Raw genomic sequence first — 21,699 nt, 5'->3', positions numbered from 1 at the left:
GCGTACGGGAGACGTGTACAATCTTAGGGAAAGTCCGCTGACTACATCACCATTTTGCGTGGGTATGTTTTCAGGTCTAGGCCTACACGTTGCCGATAGTGTGCCCGAAATTTTATACCGACATAACATAGTGAGAAATCGGCAACTTGTTTTTCCTAGCCGTATACGCCTCCCGTACTCGCATCACGAGGGACCAATGTATACGCGTACGGGACACGTAAGCAGCTAGGAAAAGTCACCTATTAGATCACTGTTTTGGGTGATAATTTCACCAGACTTACATAATACATTGCAATGTTTTAATGTGAGATGAACATTATGTCTATAGTGTGTCCGATGAAATAACAACGCAAAATTGTGATTTAGTAGGCTACTTTTCCCAGCCCCATACGTCTCCCGTATATAGACGTACCATGGATTATGGTATCTGTACCTGATGGTCCATATTCGATGCGAAACCCATACACTATAACCTCAAACTGTACGTGACTGTATGTGTAATTGACCTTTAATGCGAGACTTGGCCATATGCAGAATACGGGGCTTCCGGCTGTGTATCTCCATTTTTTCCTCTCTGAGTGATCGCCAGCATTCCTAATGTTGCTAGCATCGTGACTTTGGGCATAATCCCTGGCCACAATGTGAAAACTGACTTGTAGCCTTTTTTTTATTAGTTCCCCGTGACCGAGAAAACGTTGACAATTTGTAAAGACTACAACAGCATACGGCTCATAATAGCTCATTCGGATGAGCGCTGAATTGAACGGTGTCCATTATAGGTTGCAAGTTGGAATCCAGATTTGAGTCGACATCTATTAAATGGGAAAATCGGTATCCCCGTCCAGTCTTCTCCTAACCTGAGCTCTCAGAACATGTTGTGTCCTTATAGGGGGGAAACAAGCGAGAAAATCTCTTCACACCAAAAAGGAATTTTAAAAATTCAAAACTGCTTTCATGTTTTCTGTGAACATTTATACAGTTTATTTCATATAAACAAATTCCTAATTAATCGATTATTAAATTGTGCCGTGATCACTAGTGCTAGAAACATAATCGCTTTGACATTCTAGTCCATATATACAAGCATTAAAACACTGGCCGGATGATCTTGTGTTAATTAGAAACCTCTGGTGTTAATTTGAAAACAAAAGCTGGCAATAAATCTCAGTTAATCTAATGTGTGATACGAACATGGAAACATAAACAATGGGGCTTTGTATATAAGCTCTATAATGCTAGTTTGGGTAAACTGTCCAACTGTTGTTTTTGAAAGCACTTACGCGACTTTTTTAAGCCGAACTTGACTCTCTCATGATAAAATTGAAATGAAAGTTTAGAAAACTTTCAATGAAGTTCCCAAGCAAGTCCATCTGTTTTCAAAACGGTTTGGAAGTAGCTTTTCTCATCGTAAGTCAAAAAAATATATATCCTAGTCAATTTCCAACTATTCTTTGGTTTCAGTGGAACATCTGACGTATAAAGTCAAGAAGTGAATGAACATTAATTGGTCAGAAATCAATTTTGGGGGCAGTCTATATCCACACGAACCGAACACCTTACAATAGGGATTCACTAATAATTGTCACTCGTTGGATTGAGCTGATAAATCAAAACGGTTGGAGTATTCTATATACCCATTTACATGAATTTGGAGCCCATTTAAATTGGCCATTCACTATAAGTCTGTCTTTCAGATATTGGGGAAAATCACTTTTTGGTACAAGAGTCTTCTCAAGTCAACCCTCTCTCAAGGATAGAAAGCCGCCCCTCTCTGCTCGTCCCCAGAATCAAGCTAATTCCTACCCTCGAGGAAGTTTGGAGGAAGTTTGGACCTCTATATACAAAAGCCTTCGTGTACATTATTTATCGCCAACCTAACTTATCGTAAAAGTTGCCATCTGAAAGGCACACAAATCCTCTTGAAGGATATCTGCCCGAAGAAGGAACCCGTCAAGTAACAATGTGATTTCGATCAGAATCGCAGAAGTGGGAGAGGGAGAGAATAAGGACCATATTAAAAATTAAATAAACAACATCGAAATCACATTTCAACAATTTGACACAAACCAAAAAAAAACCAGAAACGAGTGTTATGTTTTGATACATTCGGCAATAATTGTCTTTAACATACGATCACTGAGTCCCAAGAATTGTGCACACTATTGGTCATTTCCCACAGACAGAACATGATGCAATAACTAAAAGACGCAACTTAGACCCCTCTTTGGGTTTTAAGAGGCACGGAGTGGCACAGTCGTACCGTTTTGATAGCTTCCTAAAAGTGCTCCAAAAACTCCAGTACGCAGGCCAATTATATAATGAACCCCCAAAGAAAATCAAAATCTGAAACATATTCAAGTCATGAATCTTTTGTTGGGTATTTTATCTAAAAGGTATGGTAAGGGGGGCTTCGGTAGGTACAGCTAAAGATCTAAGTGCTACGTGCTTTTCTCGACACAAGGTACTTAATGAGTTGTTTGTCAAGGGGGAGATGCCATTTGCCATCGGCCATTCCTGGTTCCATCAGATCACCCTCTCCGCCCGGTATCGTGTTCAGGATTTCGTTCAACTGTCTGTCTGGTTCCATGTCGACCACGTCGATAGGAGGCAGCACAAAGTTCCGTCCATAGCGAGCGTGGTTCCGATTGATCTGGCCTGTCGTAATGGCTTGCATCGCTGTAATCGTCAAAAAAAAGAAAAGGAAAGAGAGACAAGAAAACGGTCAAATTTGATCGAATCAATCGGTTACACTATAACAGACTAGTTTTCCGATGGAATCGAACGGTTTTCTGAGTTGTGTTGTAAGTAGCGACAAGTGTGAGAAATCCAACACTGCTGATTGAATAAGACTTATGATTGCCAAATTATGCCTTGTGCAAACAGTTGACGAGCTTGGTTCCATTATGATGCGATTGATTTCGTCTATCATTCATTTTCTCCCTGCAAGGTGGTATAGTTCGTGTTCTATACTCGCTTCTCGTCCTGATTCTTAGGGTCTTGAAATCGGGATAAATATCAGGGAGATAACCATCACACCCCTGATTATACAGCTAGGTTGAATGGCCCGGGGCGAGACTGTTTTTGATCCAGCTCCCTTAGCACACATAAAAAAACAGCCCGGGTGAATGGAATTCACGAGTTTGATTGATATTGAGGTGAGTACCGCTAGGCATTTCTGGACCGGAGAGGGATTCTTCATCACAAATTTAGGACCTTTAGCACATTCAGGACCCAACAGGGATTCCTAGATCTCATTCTTTTCTTCAAGGAAAACACGAAGGAATCCTTCTCTCGCGGGATATAAATTAATAATTACACGCACCGTGGTTATAAGGAGAAAGCTGTGCCACGGTTTAAGTTCAAGCGAGATCCCAGAGCTCTAATCGGATTCGGAATGGTGATGGAAAGTCTCAGCGACTGTGGTTTTGACTCCCTCAAGGATTCGAAATGACGGGGAATGTTAGAAATGTTTTTCGTGGCTTAGGTGAGAAAATGGTCACCCGATTTGGAACATATGAAGCAGCGTGAATATTAATTTCGATCGATGTTTAATATCTGTGTATGGAAAAAGTGCACTTTTGGATTATACGCTTTGGCACTTTGGGGCATCGACGATGATATGAAAGTGTGCTTCTTTCTGCGATTTTGGAGGATTAAAAAAGAAGTCAAGAGCACATTACTAAACAGTCTTAAGACTACGGCCGCCTTTTTGAGAAACAAACATCAAACATAAAAGGCAGAGTGCACGGTTGTCATTGTTGTAATGTTTTCATTGAATCAGCGAAAAAGATAATGCAGTTTATTAATTGTGTCAATGTTCATTAATATAACGAATATAATGCAGCTGAGAGAAAGAAATATTATAGTGTACTGCGTAACAGGTGCATTAATCCGGGGGAGGGGGACAGGGGTTATATATCTGTGCCCCCCCCCCCCCCGACTTTTTGACCAGGGTATAGGGTATTGGATCACCCCCCCCCCCCCCTACCACCACCACCACCACCACTGTTTCGTATTTTACAAACTGCCCAAATGAATGTATTCATTTTAGCACTGAAACATGGAGGGAAAAAGTACAAAAGATTTCAATGCGGCGTTTTGATGCAAGGTAAAGGCGCGTAAGCGCGCGAGTATACATAAGATGTACATCTGTATCATGAACAGCGCCCCCTAGTGTAATGTGGTGTCCAACCCCCCCTTCCAAATTTGGATTTTGGTCGTCCCCTATCCCCCCCCCCCCTCCCTCTCTCTCTCTTGCGGGCACAGATTTACGCCACTCCTGCGCTACTATCCATTATCTACACGTTATACTTTCGGAAGCCATCAGCAAATAACTTCTACCTAACTTCATTTACCCAAAGTATAATACCATTGTTGCAGGGAAACCTTGATAAAAGAAAAAAACAATAAAACTATGGATAGACCTTTTTGGATATAACCTTATACCACACCAAATGTGCAGAGAATTGGAACTGATGGCAAAATACTACCGTGGAACGATACTGCGTTGATCGATTTGTCGCGCGTTGTTTGTACGCGGGCGCTCTATTGGCGGCACTTAAGGCGGTACAATCACGCGAATTGGGTCGATCGGATTCCGTCCAAATAACAGCGCAGATAACGGATCGATTGCTATCTTTACAGGTTATGTTTTCAAGAAGCCACGTATCTTCGAGACCACCCTGGGAGAAGAACCAAGGGAAGAGAAAAACAGGGAAGAGTTGCAGGTAAGTCCGTGTCATTTTACTGCAAGTATTGACATCTTCAAACTGCACAGCAGCGGAATATCGGTTACATATTTCCGTTGCGTATTGTGTCGGGCAGTGCATCATTAGACACTGTGTCCAGACGGGTAACACATTAAATCTGATACCCCGGGTAAATATCACTATCTCTTTGGCGGACTTGAGATAGCTTTAGGGGATGGACGGTTCCCCCATGTGAACATGGGGATTTTACGGGTAATGATTAAGTAGCACGGTTTTCAGGATCATGTGCATTTCAAATGCGCGCTTCAGCCTGAAGATAAATATTTAGTAAAATGAATTCTTCAGATTAAAAAAAAGAAAAATTTTAAAGTGGGGTAATTATCACATTTTTGATATGGACTTTTAGAATACAAGGGAGTGCTTTTGGAAAATATGGATATGATTTTCATATAATACGATTATTATCTGAACAGTTTATACAACCCATATCCGGTAATGATATTATACGTTTATAGTTAACTTTCCTTACGTTCAGATGAATTTAATGGTCAACTGACAGATATATCTCATCCTGGGTTTGGTATATTGTAACTGATGATAATTATGTTATACTCGTAAACATTGTGACGTAGACTAATAATAATTCCCAAAGCCCGTATGGGGGATTGCTATTTTAGATTGTTTTAACACATTATGGTTTCTGCAGACATCAACTGTCATTAATTTTTGTCAACAGTGGGTCCATATAAAGAGGACAAATCCTGTCGCAATTTTTCTCCCTTAAAGAGAGATATATGTTTTCGTAATAACTTCGCCCTCCATTCGGACAATACGCAGGCAGACGGCTCAAGTTTCCTTTCCTTCCGAGTGTTTTAATCCTAAAGAACAAAACGGAACATTAAAAGAAAATGTAAATTGGTAACTCTGTCTGCATCTGCACAAGATGGAAGACAAAATACCAGCCCAGGCAGAAAAAAAGGAAAACAATCAGCGGAGAAATCGCGATTCAAGACGGTCAGACACGCGTAAACCGAGCACGCTCAAATGACTCTTTGAAATCAATCCGCCACTACTGGCTTCTGGAAAGAAAAAAAAGAGGAAGAGAAATATGACGTCTGGAATCGTACAGGACGGCTTTTGGGGGATGCTTAGAAGAGCCGCAGTTTGCATGCAGGCGACGATTATCATGGCACCGGGTGTCTGAGTAATAGTTGGCCCGTCTATCTTGGATGACGATTGGGGTCAGCTAACTGCTCATCTCAAAATGATTGTTTAGGGCCGTGGCCGGCTTTGAGACGGGAACTCGACGGAATAACTCAGCTATCGACGTTAAGCCGGTAGAGTGCGCCTGTAAATACCGGGATAAATCGGCCAATTGAGGTTCTCATCATGGAAATGTGCGATTTTTGTTTTCCTCCTGAATATTTGGGGAGAAGAAAGAAATCCACTGGATAAGTCTTAAGTCACGTCTGGTTGACGAAGAACATGGGAGACAAGTTGGCGTTCATGGGCGTGCGAAATGATGGAAGCCAAGTGATCATGAAGAATCTGTAAGAAGCTACGGTATGAAATGAATTAAACTGACTGGACTAAAAACGCAAACATATCTTTCCAAAAAAAATAATTAAAGTCGAAATTGATGCGATCAAAGCCATTAGCTCGACCAAATGAAATAGCGAAAAATACGCGGGTTGCTCTTTATTCCTTCTCATGTTTCGTATCATCGTCCAGCTAAAAAAAATACCGGAAATAGTTTCATCAGACAAATGACTCTTCTATTAACAAGTTTTTGGCAATTTGGAAGAGCGTGTCTTTGACTCGCCCCCACGTTCTCGATTCCGCAACGCGACCCGGGCGAAAGTGCGGGACTCGCTTCCGACGAGCGGGTCGTTCACCGAAACACGAACGTAACAGATGTGGACAAACTCGGCCGACCAGAATCATTACTAACACGATCAAACCAGGCTAGCTAATGTAACCCAATCGGACCGGATATTGCAGATAGCTTCGTAGTTATTTAAAAAAAAAAATATATATATATATATATTTTGTTCACACCAGCTTCCAAAATCATATTGTGTACTTTTTCTATTGAGAGTGATTTGAAATCACGTTAAAAACAAATAATGTTGAGTAACAAAAACTTTAAACGCCTTGCTTGCGCTTCAAAAATAAACAAATAAATTAAAATGTAACCTTTAAGCACCACAAGACGAACACATGTTTCACCCCCCCCCCCCCCAGCCAAAGGTCGCATGCATGAAACAACCACGGCAGGACATTCGATTTAATTAATCGTATCTTTCTTCCCAAAACGGAATGAGGTCACAATCGTGATTTGTAGTTTCCAGCGACGAAACAAATCCCTGTGTAAATTTGTTCCAATTCGCCACACACCAGGTGCTTGCAATTCGTACAATTTGTAACCCTATACAGTAAAAATAATTGGATTGGTCGGTATCTGGCCGCGCAAGGAATAGAACGAATTTCGAAACAAAACAAAAAATATTTAGCTTACTTCATACTCGGCCGACGAGTCCCATGTATCAAACAAAAATCGAATGAGGGGCTCATTTTACTTGTTACGGAACGGGTGGAAAAGAAAGGCTATCGTATTTCGTTTTTTAGACGATTTGCCGTTTGATTGCATGGTTACCAGTCTACCACTGACCTGGTTAAAGATATGATGCGTACACAGCTGCAAGCCTTGTGGGTACGGAGGCCGGTTAAATAAGCACAGTCCTCTGTCTTGATTAAACCTTCCTTTCCATTACAAGAACCCTTCGGTTTCTTAATATGTGTTGTAAACCGAAAATTACAGTAACTTCATACCGCTTCAGGGCTGGCAGGGGTATTGGCGAACATCGGAATGTTTCTGTAATGAAGAATTTCATTAAACTCCACGGCGATTTTTTTTTTCAATTTTTTTTTTTTTGGTTGTTGTCAAAGAAAGCGATTCCTTGAAGTGTCAACATGCACTTCCCGCGAGATACCTCGAGAGTTTGGCGTCGTGAAATGGCAAAGGTGCCGCGTCGACGCTCCCTCGCAGCGTTTATCAGACGAAAATTGGATTGGGGTTTAGTTTTCGAACATGACTCCCCGTTGCAATCGAATGGTGATTTTGATTTCAATAAATGCGTCTGGGCGGTCTCGGGACGCTTCCAATGCTCAAAATGAAGCGGCCACAAAGGATGCTCTTATTTTAACATCTTCTCTTTTGTTATAAGTAGTGTTATTGCCGGGGGAAAAATGACGGCGACCATCGAGATCGTTTGCGAGTTGTCGCCTGTGTTTCCGGGCTGCTGACAGCGGGGCGAAACGGGCGGCGAGAGCTAATTACCCGTATCGGTTCGTTCTACCTGTCTCATACCCGCTGCGTGTATTCGGTAATTGATACCGAGTCCAGACTGACCTCTTGTATCTGCCTGCAAGGGGAGAAATCTCCCTCATTCGCTTTGGTCAAATTGACTTCACTGGATCACTTGCACTCCGGAATTGAAATTACCATGTCCCTCGAGTCAAGCCTGGGTGTGGATATAAACACACTGCATACTGCAATGCAAGGCTTCTTCATTGCACTGTGATAGGCAGGGAAATTTCAAGATGAAGTTGAATTTGGTTTCTCAAAACACGGTGACGGAAGTGAGTGACTGAATTATCCGCTTCGATACTCGATCATTTTTTTGTGTCTGTTCTAATCATTGATTTACACAGGTGTTTTTTGGAAAGACACATTATTACAAAAACGCATCTATAACAACTTGAACTTTTTTTGATTGAGTTGCCGGAACCGAACATGCGTCCTTAAAAGCCGGAATTTCGCTTCACTTACACGTAAATATTTGGGTTGCGTAGCCCCGCACTATGATGAACTCAAAAAGTAACTGACCAAACGTGCCTATGTATATACGGCGTTTTGTCATCTTCAATACGGCGTTCAAGACTCATTGATTTTACACTAAAACTACTTGGTAGAGAATGCGGAACTGACATTAATGCAGTCTATTGATTTCCGACTGTTGTTACTTGCTGCCGAGCTTGTTCAACTGTTACAGGCTTCTAACGCATTTCCTCGACGTTCGCAAAGGGTCAAAGCACGGCTCTTTTCTTTCTCTTTGCGGACCCTTGCGAACTCAACGCATCGATCGCAACCGATAGCTTGGCATCGAGTTTCTATGCTATGACATAAGTCAGTGCGGTTTTCAATTGACTATGTAAATCGTGGTCTATCAAAGAACCTGACTAGAATTATTTCTATAGCCCGGCCGTATTGAAATCCAACTTCTGCTTTTTTCGCAAAGTTGGCCAAAATGCTTAGCGGTTGCTTTTTCAGCACGTTCAGAGCGGTGCTTGTGGTCATAGTTCTTTCCATTGAGTCAGAAAATTCCATTTTTTTGAAGCAGCACTTCCGGCTGAGTTTTAAGGTATCAACGATTATCGACAACATTTTCAGCATGTCGTAAAAACAGGCTGGCTGACCCTACGCTCAGCGGTCAAGTGATAAGGCATCATGTTGCACTAGTAAGCAGGAGGTCGTGGGTTCGAATCCAACCCGAGCAAGCAGGTGATTTTTGTCTCTTCTCACACGCTCCCAGACAGCACTGAGTTACAACTTGCTCATCAAGTTACGGCGGTGAAGAGCAAAACTCGATATTAAAAACTGCTATCTCCCGACGCATATTGCATTGCAAAAAAAAATCGACAAATCGGTGGAATCAAAAATAGAAACGTGGACTTCTACTTGGGAATCCGAGTACAACTTTGAATACAAAAAATAACACCCACATGTCATTTTAAGTTCTTTTCTGCCTCAATAAAAGTGAATTGTATGTGTTTTTATCCGATTAAGCCAGTATTGTCAACGTTGGCTTTAAAAACACACTTCGGGCATTTAGAACTGCGTGGTCTTTTAAAAATAAATCTCACTCGGAGCTATCGCTTGATAATATTATCGGATCAAATCATTTTTATTTAATCCTTCCGCAAGTTTTGACGGGCAACAGATCCGCTCATGAAAGACAATGAATTGCGCAAACGCAGGATGTGGGATTTATTTGTTGTCGTTATGTTTGATTCGACGTGCAAAACAGGACGCTTTTATCCCCCATCTCCGTCGTAGATAAAAGTGACCTGTCCCTCCAAGTATGTCTTGGATTATTGATGGAAATCTAGCTCCCCCGCGGAATGAAAATGTAAACACAAAATAGTCGTCACCCCCGCAGTCTAAATATTACGAATTGATACTTGACGTCCATTTCCGGTGTATTAACGGTTAAAAAAATAGACCTGGAGGTGTTCATTTTGTTATTGCGTTGAAGTGATAAGAAGTTAAAAAGTCTGATTTCGGAATTTTATTAATTGAAATAAATCGTTTTATTATGATTTTTCTTTGAAGTGAAAACATGTCGTCGGAATATAGGCAAATTTCGATAACCTCTCGGCAGCTTTCAGATCTGGTATACTGTTCTATACTTCTCTTCTCACCCCAAAGGAAACATCAAAACGCCAAGAACATCAAATTACATCAAAAACGCCATTATAGACTCCGGCAGCACGCCCCCTGCCAGTAAATTTTGCACCTCCTAATGGCCTTTAATAGTGGCTAGGCTTACCCAAGCTGAAACCAATACATATTCCTCAGGCGACTGTCTCCCTCTTAATACGTCCGATAAATTTCTCGCTATTTCAGAGTACGATTCATTAACACCCAATTACCCGGACTTTAGTGGTCCGTGGAGAGAAAAATTGGATGGAGCCGCTGGCGGCGAGTCCCTATCAACTGCCCCGTTCAACCTTCACGCAAGGTGAGTGCGGTGACTTTATCCTCCAAAAGAACACTGATTTTTGATTGAGTAACTCCAGCGGCGCACGCTTTCGCTCAAGGTGAAAACCTCGCGCCGTTAATTACCGTGTTTGACGGCCCTGGTGCCGTCACCAGATAGTGTTGTCTTGTTACAGACTGCAGGCCGGAAGATGTAAGGACACTCATGTGAAACGAACCGCGAATCTTGAAGTGGTATGATGGTATACCATGACGAGGAGATGATTGCAATTTTGAACCAAAAGATAATTGATTAATGAGCGATCGTTTTGGCCCGTACAGCTCAAGAGATAAAAGAAACTTGATTTAAATTGCACTCGTATATCTAAATTAAATATTATACTTTTTAAAATAATAGGCTTATAGTGGGGTTGTACAAAATGTATGTATATATGCATTGGCATTTGATCCTCAACATAACTATTTATCATACATTATAAACTGACTCAGTATTGAGTATAACTTTCGTCACTGAAACTTGACGATTTTTTTTTGACACGCAAAGGCTTAGTACGCTTTCAACAATAATTTCGTCAGTTACTTTTTGGATAGCTGGCAATGATACTCTACCTTTAAAGCGGCAAAATGATCATGGAGTTCATAATAAAATATGAACCAGGCTTTTCTCGTGTCGTTAATGATATTGGCAGTATTCTCTTTGCAAAAAAAGGGAGCGAATTCGCTTCAAATCAAAGCGAGAGACAGGAATGGTGTCAGGCGTCTTTAGGTGGATAACGGTTGCCCAGTAACCCCGTACCGGCGAGCCTGGCACACAGGGCTCACGGGGTGGAAATCCCCGTTCCTATATGCTGGCTCTACATGGGTGTTGATCCAGCCAGAAAGATCTTAATCATCAACAAACTCCCTTCCGGGTAGACGTCCCTACTTGCTCGTTATATTCACGTTGAAAGGGGAAAAAATACTCCAGGATACTGCTCAGTATCACGAATCAGATGTCAAATTTGTCACACATGAGGGCATGCATTCTCATTTTACATACTTATAAGTTTATGAAGGGAGCAGATTGAGGGTAATATCAGTCTTAATGAGAGAATGCGTTTCATTTAATAGTTGTCGTGGTTACAATGTAGGTTGTTTATTCCGTTTTAAAGCGACGGATATACAAACTTTAAAAAACAATCGTTAAATCACTGCTTCTGTAACCGTCAAACCCTCATGTAATGTTTTGTCAAATGCATTATTGTAGCTGTTGCCAAAGCCTGCCAAAGCGTAGAAGCCAATACATTTTCCTTATTTCGCCTTGATTTGTTGGGGGAGGTTCTGCGCAAAAACCTGCGTCATCTTTTTATACATTTGCCGCAAATATTTGCCCAGAATCTCCATGTAATTGGGTCCATAAGCCCTCACCTCATACATCGGCGTGTTGATTGTAAAGGATTCCTATAGTAACCTTACCTTTATCTCTCATGTCTGACTGTGCGCGCACCACGCAGAAGAGTCCCAGAAGCAGGAATAATTTCAAATCCATCTTTTGATGATCTACGAGAAAAAAAAGCAAACAAAACCTATAATTATGTTAGTTTGACTAGATGCAATGCAAAGGTTTACCCTCGGCGTAGTGTTCGCATTGGTGTTGAATCATTCCAAGCCCTTCAGGTATGTGATTGGGTGTTTTTTTCTGTTCTGTTATTGTCAGGGGAAATATGGGTTGACCCTTCAAAAGTGGCGGATTCGATTTTGGTCCAGTTTCATCAAAATTGACGTTGCTGTAAGAATAAGATTTGGTTGCAATAGTGCACAAACATTGCGTTAGATACGCCTTTATTGGTATATAAAGAGGGCTCATATTGTTAAAGGGGTATTACGGACTGAAATACCAAAAAAATCATGTTTTGGATTGTTCACTTATACTATTTAAAAGGTGTGATTGCAAGGAAACAAACCAATGTCTTATCGTTCCCGAGAAAAGACGGAAAAAACCGGTTGTTTACATCGGACGCGACGGACATTTTGTGGATTTCCCATACGCATTTCAAGTCGTGTCTGTTCAATGCAGCGTACCACTTGTGTGTGTGGTACATAATACACACATTTATAATACACAAATGTTGTTTCTTTAAACCAGAAAAAAGACAGAATATGTTGTTTGCTGGAATGCTGCTCAATCCAAATTGTGTCAGTTTTTGAGAAATGAGAACAGATGCGAGTTGGAAGTCGGTAAAATTAAAGTGTATGATTGGTTTACATTACAATAATCTTTGGAATTCAGTTTCTCTCGCGAAATCTCTGAACTCCTAACAAAGAATGTATTACCGGGGACATATTTTGTTCGCTCTTCGTTGATCGTATTTATTTCATCACTTGCCGAGTGGGGCAAAGGACCAAGCTAGAAAACGCTAACAACTTTTCTTCTAATAATCTTGTTTGGCAAAACAGGTGTCTTTGTTTGAACATTTTAACTCGGGTCCATAGATTTCCGCTCCAAAAGAGATCGGTTGTTTTCTCTGAATGTCTTTAATTGCAATCAAAGGATTTGCCTTCAGGCATTTTTTTTTTTTCATTCTCGGTACATGACTAATTTCAATTGTCTTCAATCCCCGACCGCCAACATGACAAGGACAGACGAGTATTATGGAGTCCGATTTCTTTATCAAGATTGATTTTCTAGTTTCTGTCTGTTTAACTCATCAAATCCGACACTGCGGAATTAAGGTGAAAAGAAGTCCGGTATTTTGTTTCCACAAATGTTTGATTTATGATGATGAAAAATTTCAATGTTACATGATGAAAGAGCAGAAACCAAACAAAATGCGTTTTCCTCGGACGGAAAGGGCCGAGAACAGTGAACTTTGTTGGGCTTTTATGTTCTTAACTGAAATGAAACCTGCTCCAAATTGCTTGCTGAATGGAGGAATTTACATTGCAAAAGCAACGACGGCCAGAATATTTCTTTACAAAAAATGTTTTTATAGTGTTCTCTTACAGACTTATTTCCAGGTAAATTAAACATGGCTGACTTTTTTTTCCTTCGAGTTTATAGTCTGTAATGCGTTATTTCTGGAAAATATCAGGCTCAGATTTCGTTCAATTTGAAGTTGCTGAAAGTACGCCCGTTTTCAATCAAAACACGCGAGGCGTTTTAATAACAAAATCGGCGTCGTTGGCGTCGATAATTGACACGGCCTTTGAGCCAAGGTCAAAAACTTCAAAAGTGGGAAACAATAGCGCGATAGGCTGTGACAATATGCCACTCAAGTGTATATCAGTTAGTAAACGGTAATGAATCGCACCGCGCGCATTCACAATGCAGCGTCCATGGACTGAGCTGAGGCGGCGAGTCCATTACATTGATGATTGCTGTGATGTCTTCCCGCGTTTCGCGTGGTATTGCGCGGTCGCTCAATCGTTTCAATCAATTCAACCATTCCTTTGGGAGTGGTTAAAGACCCGTCAGGATTAAACAATCGTGAAGGCAACATGGAACTGACTATGAAATTCAAAGAGGGACTGATGGAAAATCAAGGAATTCGAATAAAGTCTCTCTACAGAGATGTATCGCCGCTGTGGCGAACAACACTCTACCGAATATTCTGCTAAACCGAACGCCCCTTTAATTTCCAAAATGTAATGTACATTGTACGAAATTATACACTTCATATAATCTTCATTTGTGCTTTGTTTTCAACGTTTTCTACAACTGATCTGTGCTCTACTTTAATAACAAATGACCCAAATTTAAGGGAAATTGTGAAAACGAATACTTTGGAGTGCTGGTATTAGATGTTTTCGAATGACTGGATTGTTATACCTCTACCCATATCCCTAACCCAATACCCGAACCGATTACATTTCGGATATCTATAGATCCCTTGCATCGCAGCCATCTTGAAGGGTGCTTTTGTTCCACAAAGATGGGTCGACATTAAGTGCATTCATTGTTACTGAATTAAATAACAAAACAGAAAAAAACTCAGAGATCGCTGCATGCTGAATGCAAAAGAATCTATAAATGTCGCCATTCCGACATGATTGAGATCAAAATAACTGACCCTTGAGACTGCATACGGGGCTAAATTGCCGATAACGCAACATCAATTTAACAAATGTAATTGAAGAGGGAATTTCCTCACAGCAAAATATTACCTAAATATCACGTCTCCTAACTTCCTTTTTTCAACCTATATAGCACGTCAGACAATTTTGTTTCACGCCTAGAGGGGAACTTTTTTTCTTGGCGCGGAGGTGCACATTCTAACAAATTTCAATCAGCGGTAAGCGTGTCGTTTTATTTGCTTCTCCGCCAAAAACGCCTACCGTTATTTACTTTTAATGTGGCGCATTTTCTTCGCCCGGTAATTTACTTCAGCCGCAAACAGATGTGACAGTTTTCAATTCTCCATTGGTGCCTTGGTTTATCGGGTGCAATGTGGACAATGACTTCAGATATGTAAAACGATACGTTAACCATATACAGAAATCACAATTGCAATGGTAAAGTCCCGTTGCTTTGTTCGAATCCGTATTTCGATCTTTTAGTTATCCGGGAAAGTCGCTTTACAGACCTATTGGGCGTCAAATCAACAGAGCATTTTGCATATGGGCAAGTCTACGGTAACTTTCGTTACATTAATTTTTTAGGCACTTTGAGACGCAAAAAAAGAGTCTCACAACTTAATGCATTGGTTTCAACAGTCAGACTTTTTGTTATATTTGAACACTGTAGCATGGTCTGTTTGAACGTATGAATAGCGTTCTTTCGTTTTGGACGGTTAGCCATGACGGTTCGTCATGACAGCTCGTCATGACGGTCGTCCTGGCAAATCACATTCCTCGCTGAAACGAAGGGGCGTGATCAATGGATCTTGGCCAATCAACTGGCTCCTCTGTACGGTAAACTTTGTCGTTCGTAATAAAGACTTTAGATTATTGTTCACATAACTATTATGGAACACACACACACACACCTACCCGCCAGGGACTGCCACGTCGAATGCCATGGGCGTCGCCAGGATTTTTTTCTAGAGGGGGGTAAAGCACATTTCGCCCCTCCCCCCCCCCCAAAAAAAAAAAACACCAAATACCTGTACTTTTGCCAGCATATTCTCAATTTATCATTTTTTCGAGGGTGGGCATGGGGGCATTTACCCACCACTTTTTAGATGATAAAAAGTAGTAATTAAGTAGTAAAGTCTGTCAGGAGCAAATGCGGCCCATTGGGCCATGGGCAGCGCCGGCATTTTGTCTCCGGTTTCAGAGAATATTTCTATTCCCCCTGGATGGGATGCTAGTCCATCGCAGGTTACTCCCCAGTTAAATGCCGGCACCCATTTACAAGCCTGTATGGAGAGGGTTACCGCCCGATAGTCCGAAGGTTCGATAGTCCGAAGGTTCTTTAGTCCGAAGGGTCATTAGTCCGAAGGTTCGTCAGTCCGAAGGTTCAATAGTCCGAAGGTTCGATAATCCGAAGGTTCGATAGTCCGAAGGGCTCATTTGTCCGAAAATAGAATAAGGTTAATTAATCCGAAGGTTCGATAGTCCGAGTAGACGATAGGGTTCGTTAGTCCGAATCGACAATAAGGTTCGATAGTCCGAATTGAGAATATGGTTCGATAGTCCGAATGGGCAATACGGTTCGTCAGTATGACACTTCGGACTATCGGACCTTACCGTTGATTCGGACTATCGGACCTTATAGTCTTTTCGGACTATCGAACCTTATTGTCAATTTGGAATAACGAACCTTCGGACTATTGAACCTTATTTTCGTTTCGGACTATTGAACCTTCGGACTGATTAACCTTATTCTAAATTCGGACTACCGAACCTTCGAATAAATTAACCTTCGGACTAATGAACCTTCGGATTAATGAACCTTCGGATTATTGCATCAAATGTTCGGATTAACGAACCTTATTTCATTTTCGGACTTACGAACCCCCTCTTATGGACATTTTGTGCATTCGGACTATCGAACCTTCGGACCAAAGAGCCTTCGGACTATCGGACCTTCGGACAATCGGGCGGCCCCCGTGGAGAGAGGCAAGTGTGGATGAAGTCTGCCCTAGGACACAACATACGGCCAGCAGCTGAATTCGAACTCCTGACTCTCTGATCATGAGTCACAAACCCTAACCACACTACGGCACAAAAAAAGGAGTTTGACCACTGCTTGCTCAATTGGAAATTGGTTGCTGCCTCGGCAAATAATATGGAAGACATAATCTAACTTTTAAAGCGCATTTCTGGTGCTGCACATTGCTACCCGGAAATAAAAACGTCAAACTTCAATTTGGAGATTGAAGGAGCCTCTAAAGTCCTTGGAGTTAATGTAACACATGCCTATCATCTAAAAAATACACGTTTTATGGCTGTTTTGTCATTGCACAGACGTAATAAAATGATATTCTGAATTATCGATGGTTCGTGGCTAGACTGTACGAATCATTAATTTTCTGCATAAGCAACAAAATATGTGGGGTTTTTTCAAAAAAAAATGAATTTTGTGGCTTTTTGGTCTTTGCAGGGCATAATAAAAGTTTGCTCTATGCTAACGAAAGAATGGTTCGTGGCCACATTGTAAGGACTCTCCTGCATTAAAGTATGACAGGAAATAGTGAGGTGATTACAATCAGTTTTGGCCAAAAAAAATAGAAAAAGTTCTCTAAGGATATCTGTATAAAATAGGTCCTGGTAAGTAGAGATTGACGGAGCCTCTAAAGTCCTTGGAGTTAATGTAACACATGCCTATCATCTAAAAATACACGTTTTATGGCTGTTTTGTCTTTGCGCAGACGTAATACAATTATGTTCTGAATTATCGAAAGAATGGTTCGTGGCTAGACTGTACGAATCATTAATTTTTGTGCATTAGCAACACAATATGCTAATTTTCTCAAAAATATAATAATAATAATGCATTTTGTGTTTTTTTGTCTGTGCAGGGCAAAATTAAAGCTTGCGCTATTATTTTTTGGTCCAATTTTAATAGTTTATAAAATTAGGCAGCTGCCGAACGGCGGAGGGGGTTGCAACCGCCCCCTCTAAATCTGATACTGTAGAAGGAGGCTTGTTGGAAATGAGAGGGTCAAATTATTGTCCATTTGTCTTTGAAGAAAACAGTTGTTCTTCCTCGTTTCTACTCATGAATATTAATTTGTGATGACAATTTTTTTTAAAAGCCAGCCATCCAGTCAAAGTATGAGAAGCAGAAAAAAAGCTGCCTAATACGTGATCTATTTTTTTTGGTTCACATTATGACTTCTTAAAAAACAGAAACAGTGTCGGTAGACTTCAATTTGGAATTTGACGGAGCCTCTGACTCCCTGGAGTTTATGTAACGTATGCTTATACATCTAAAAAAAAAATACATGTTTTCATTATGGCTTTCTTGTTTTTGCAGGGCGTAAATAAAAAGTTTTGCTCTGAGCCAACGAAAGAATGGTTCGTGGCTATATTGTACGAACCGTTGAAACTTCTCCGTTTAGGTATGAGAGCAAAACTGGTGAGGTATCATTGCAATCAGTAATGGCGGAAAAAAGAGGAGTGTATGAAATAAAATAATTCTTGTTTTATCGCCCTGGGTTTGTGGTGCGTGTGCCCTTGGGCAAAACATAATAATTATGATAATCGGAATCATTGTACACAGAAAAAGAAAGAAAAAAGTTTGTAAATAGCATTGGTTTTTTTTTTCTAATATCGTCAGATAATGTTGTGTAGATTCTATAAATGCAACATTATAAAATAGCCCTGTTGCCACTTCAGTGTGCAGTTACCCCGACAACGGTTCCTTAAAAACCTGCGTCTTACCGTTGCCAACCTACTTGGAGTATTTTCATCACGAGTGGAGTATAAAATGTGCGAGGTAGCACAGGAGATATAACCCAATAAAGATCTCATTTCCCTTCGACTTATTAGTGGGCATAAAATACACCCTTTAGTTGACGGCGGCTGCGCATCCTGAAAAAATAAACAACCTGCACCCACGCACCGGCAGTAAAATGTCCGCCAAAAACTGTAATATTCTCACAATCCCAATCCATAACACTTAGGGTTGGTATATGGCCGTGTACCTTACATCTTCAACCGGCTTCACCTGCACACGAGGACAATTGGGACGGGTTTATGACAAACCAAGTTCGCTATATGCATTAGGCCAGGACCGCTTTGCGGCAAGAAAACACGTTTCTGCTCTTAAATTCCCGTGTATTGAAAAGGAGAAAAGCAGGAGCTTAAACTTGCTAGGAAAATGTCAGGTGAATTGAGAGGACTGATCTTGTTACCCCCGGGTGTGTCTAATAATGCTTCTCAATTCGCTGGACCTCCCCCTGTCTTCGATCAAGCTCACATCAGCCTCAGACAGAATTTACGCGAGGATAAAAAAACACCGCGCTCAAATAATTTGAACAACCGACCGATGCGCGCAGTGATTGCGAGCTATGCAAATTGACACAATGTCTTGACTGGATAATATAGACTGGGTTCTTTCCCCAATCGATAACACACACCTTTTAAGAAAATTGTTTTCAACTCCATGAATGGAACTGTTTTTGCTGTAAGTTGTGCAAAGTAATTCTCGCCACTTAAATACACAATGTTGAAAATAATGTCTACTTCGTTTAGAAGTCGCTACATAGTGACTGTTTAGAATTCTTGTCTACTTTTACTAGACAGAGTAAATTCCAAAGGGTTGAAATCACATCGTCCATTCAAGTTGCGATCTGACCGTCGAGGAGTATCAAAAATTGTTACAGATACGTTTTTAGAATGACACTGTAACTTATTCAGATTCTTTGTATAGCTCTATTTTGTTGTCACATTCGGAGTCAGTAAAGTTTTGCCATGAATTCTCAATAAAATTCAAATTTTGAAGTAGAGCTTCTTACTGACGTATCGATGTTGCGAAACAAATTACTAAAATATGGATCGACGAATTTCTATCGTTGCAAAGGAAAGTTTTCAAAGTACTGTCAAATATTATTGTGTAGGTAATCCAATTTGATATTACTATACCGAAGTGAAGACAAAGCAGTCAGTGATAAAACAAAACTTTAAACCATCTAAAAATCTAAAAACCATTGGCCTACCTGTTTGCAGCTCGGCTTAAGAATAACAAATTCTACCGCAGTTTATTTTCAAGGAACGAACGATGTGCTGTGTTGTTGCCTGTCTCCCGTCTGTGTTTCTGTTCCGTCTTCCGCCGTTCACCGAGCTATGTTCACCGTTCTGCCGTCCGTGTTTGTACTGCTCTGCCGAGGTTCAGTTTCTTCGGCTGTCAAACTCACGGCGAATTATATGAGAATCCACCGCAAAGGTTTACGAGCGCTGTGCTGACGTCACGGGTGCGTCACGTGTCATCTGCCTTCTCTTTCAGCCAATAGGGAGTCGTGGTGGCACAGGAAGCAAACGCGTGTGACGTACTCAATGGACACACACATTGCCAACGCCGCGTTGGTATAATATTGCAACCATTGCCTAACACAGCGTACTATCCTTGTTTCCAAAATAGCAACTTTGTTTATGAGTCTATCTTGTGTGGCATAATCAACAACTATCTATATATGGTGTTCCAAATCTTTAGGCGCATGAGTCTTTTTACATTAATATTGTTTGATAATAAACAACCCATAAATACATGTATTGGTATTTATTACAGAGCTACAATCCCTTCAATATTGTTACCAAGTCATCTGTAAATTTCAGCTACATTTTTGTGCTATTTTTCACATAAAAAAAATAACAATTTTTCTCTATGTTGTGTTATAAAAACGTATGGAAGTTTCATTTACTGCATATGCGAGTTACGTTTCCCGTTATTTTACCAAATTAAATGTAACAAGAAAAAATCAGTGAGACTTATATTTGTTTACAAGTACAAATGCTTGCGTGGCTTTAATGCTTGCCTATAGTATTATTTCTGGTAATTTAGGCCTACGGGTTTTTCTGTATTTATTACTTGTCAATACTCTTATTTATAGGTACAGAGTAGTGTGTTTCCTGATTGTTTTGCTTTACGATGCTTACTAACCTTTACTGGTGATTGCTTTCGATTTTTAGTTCCATTTCAATACATGCCATTGACAAGCCTATGGCTATATGGACTTTTAATTTAATTTCTTTCTCTTTATTTGATTATTTTCTCCAATATTTCGTGTATTACTATATTTCATCTTGAATGTACATACATCTTGTTTGTTTGTTTGGTTTTGTTTGGGGGTTTTTTGCTTGCTAAAATGCAGGTTCATACCTGACACGTAAGCGAACTCGAACGTGAATTTGTGATGTCGTGTCAAGCATTCGCAAAAGTTGAACACATTTAAATCCCGGCGAGTTCTGCAGCGAACGTTGCCTGACGTCATTACCCTGACGTATGAACCTATCCCTATGGTTGGATACCAACCAATGTTAAGTTGAATTGAAACTTCGAAATTAAATGTAATGGTTTCTCCGATATTCTGCACCCATGCGTAATGACCATACCTTAACGTCACATCTGACGTCGGGTAGAGGTTTGACCAGAGAAGGATGCCATTTTTTTAGCCTTGGTCACCAAGGCTTACCAAGCAACCCGTAATGGGCGTGCAGGGTAATTTGGCCTAGAAAATGTCTCTTAAAACTTCCGATATTGCCCATAAATCCTGATAATAATGTCCACTACGCCATGGAACAAGTATTCTAATGTTAATTTATACAAAATTACATATTTGACCGAACTGAAATTGAATTAGGCCTAACCACTGTAAAACTGGTGATATTTCGGTCTCAGTATTCCGTAAACCTTCAGAAGTTTTACCTGAATTGTTAAACAAAACGTTGTAGACGTTGGCTGATCGTTGATTTGGTAGACATCGCTCTGTCGCTTTGAGTATTTCTGTCCCGGGTGACAAATCACCTTCTCCTGGGATTCACCATTTAATTGAAACTTCAATTTGCCAGTGTGTGCCGTTAGAAATGAGTGATTGAGAATAAAACATAATATGTTTACTTTGCGCAAATGATCTTGCTCGACGAGCCATTATCTCCTCTGTGTCTGGAAACCGGCTGTATATAAAATGTGGAATGGTGCATTGTATGTCTCGAAAGGCATTAAGATTGTGAAACTTATAATCAGACTTGAGAAAGATAATACTTAATTTCCCAGAATCTCTTTCAATAGTTTCATATTTTGCCTTTATTTGGTTTCATTAATGTATTGGTTTTGCTGGAACGGAG

At 40.5% G+C, this 21,699-nt stretch overlaps 1 protein-coding gene across 1 annotated transcript; it reads right to left on the bottom strand.

The window, feature by feature from the left end:
• Positions 1–947: 947 nt before the first annotated feature.
• Positions 948–19,762, bottom strand: LOC119718768. Its single transcript, XM_038188178.1, has 3 exons — positions 19,575–19,762; positions 11,947–12,030; positions 948–2,676 (listed from the first exon to the last, which is right to left on the bottom strand). The coding sequence occupies exons 2-3, from the start codon at positions 12,017–12,019 to the stop codon at positions 2,432–2,434; spliced, it is 318 nt and encodes a 105-aa protein (XP_038044106.1). The 5' UTR covers positions 12,020–12,030; positions 19,575–19,762; the 3' UTR covers positions 948–2,431.
• Positions 19,763–21,699: the final 1,937 nt, after the last annotated feature.

Source organism: Patiria miniata, unplaced genomic scaffold (assembly GCF_015706575.1).
Source record: "Patiria miniata isolate m_02_andy unplaced genomic scaffold, ASM1570657v1 HiC_scaffold_7, whole genome shotgun sequence".
Taxonomy (NCBI): Eukaryota; Metazoa; Echinodermata; class Asteroidea; order Valvatida; family Asterinidae; genus Patiria; species Patiria miniata.
This window is presented reverse-complemented; position numbering and strand designations above follow the sequence as displayed.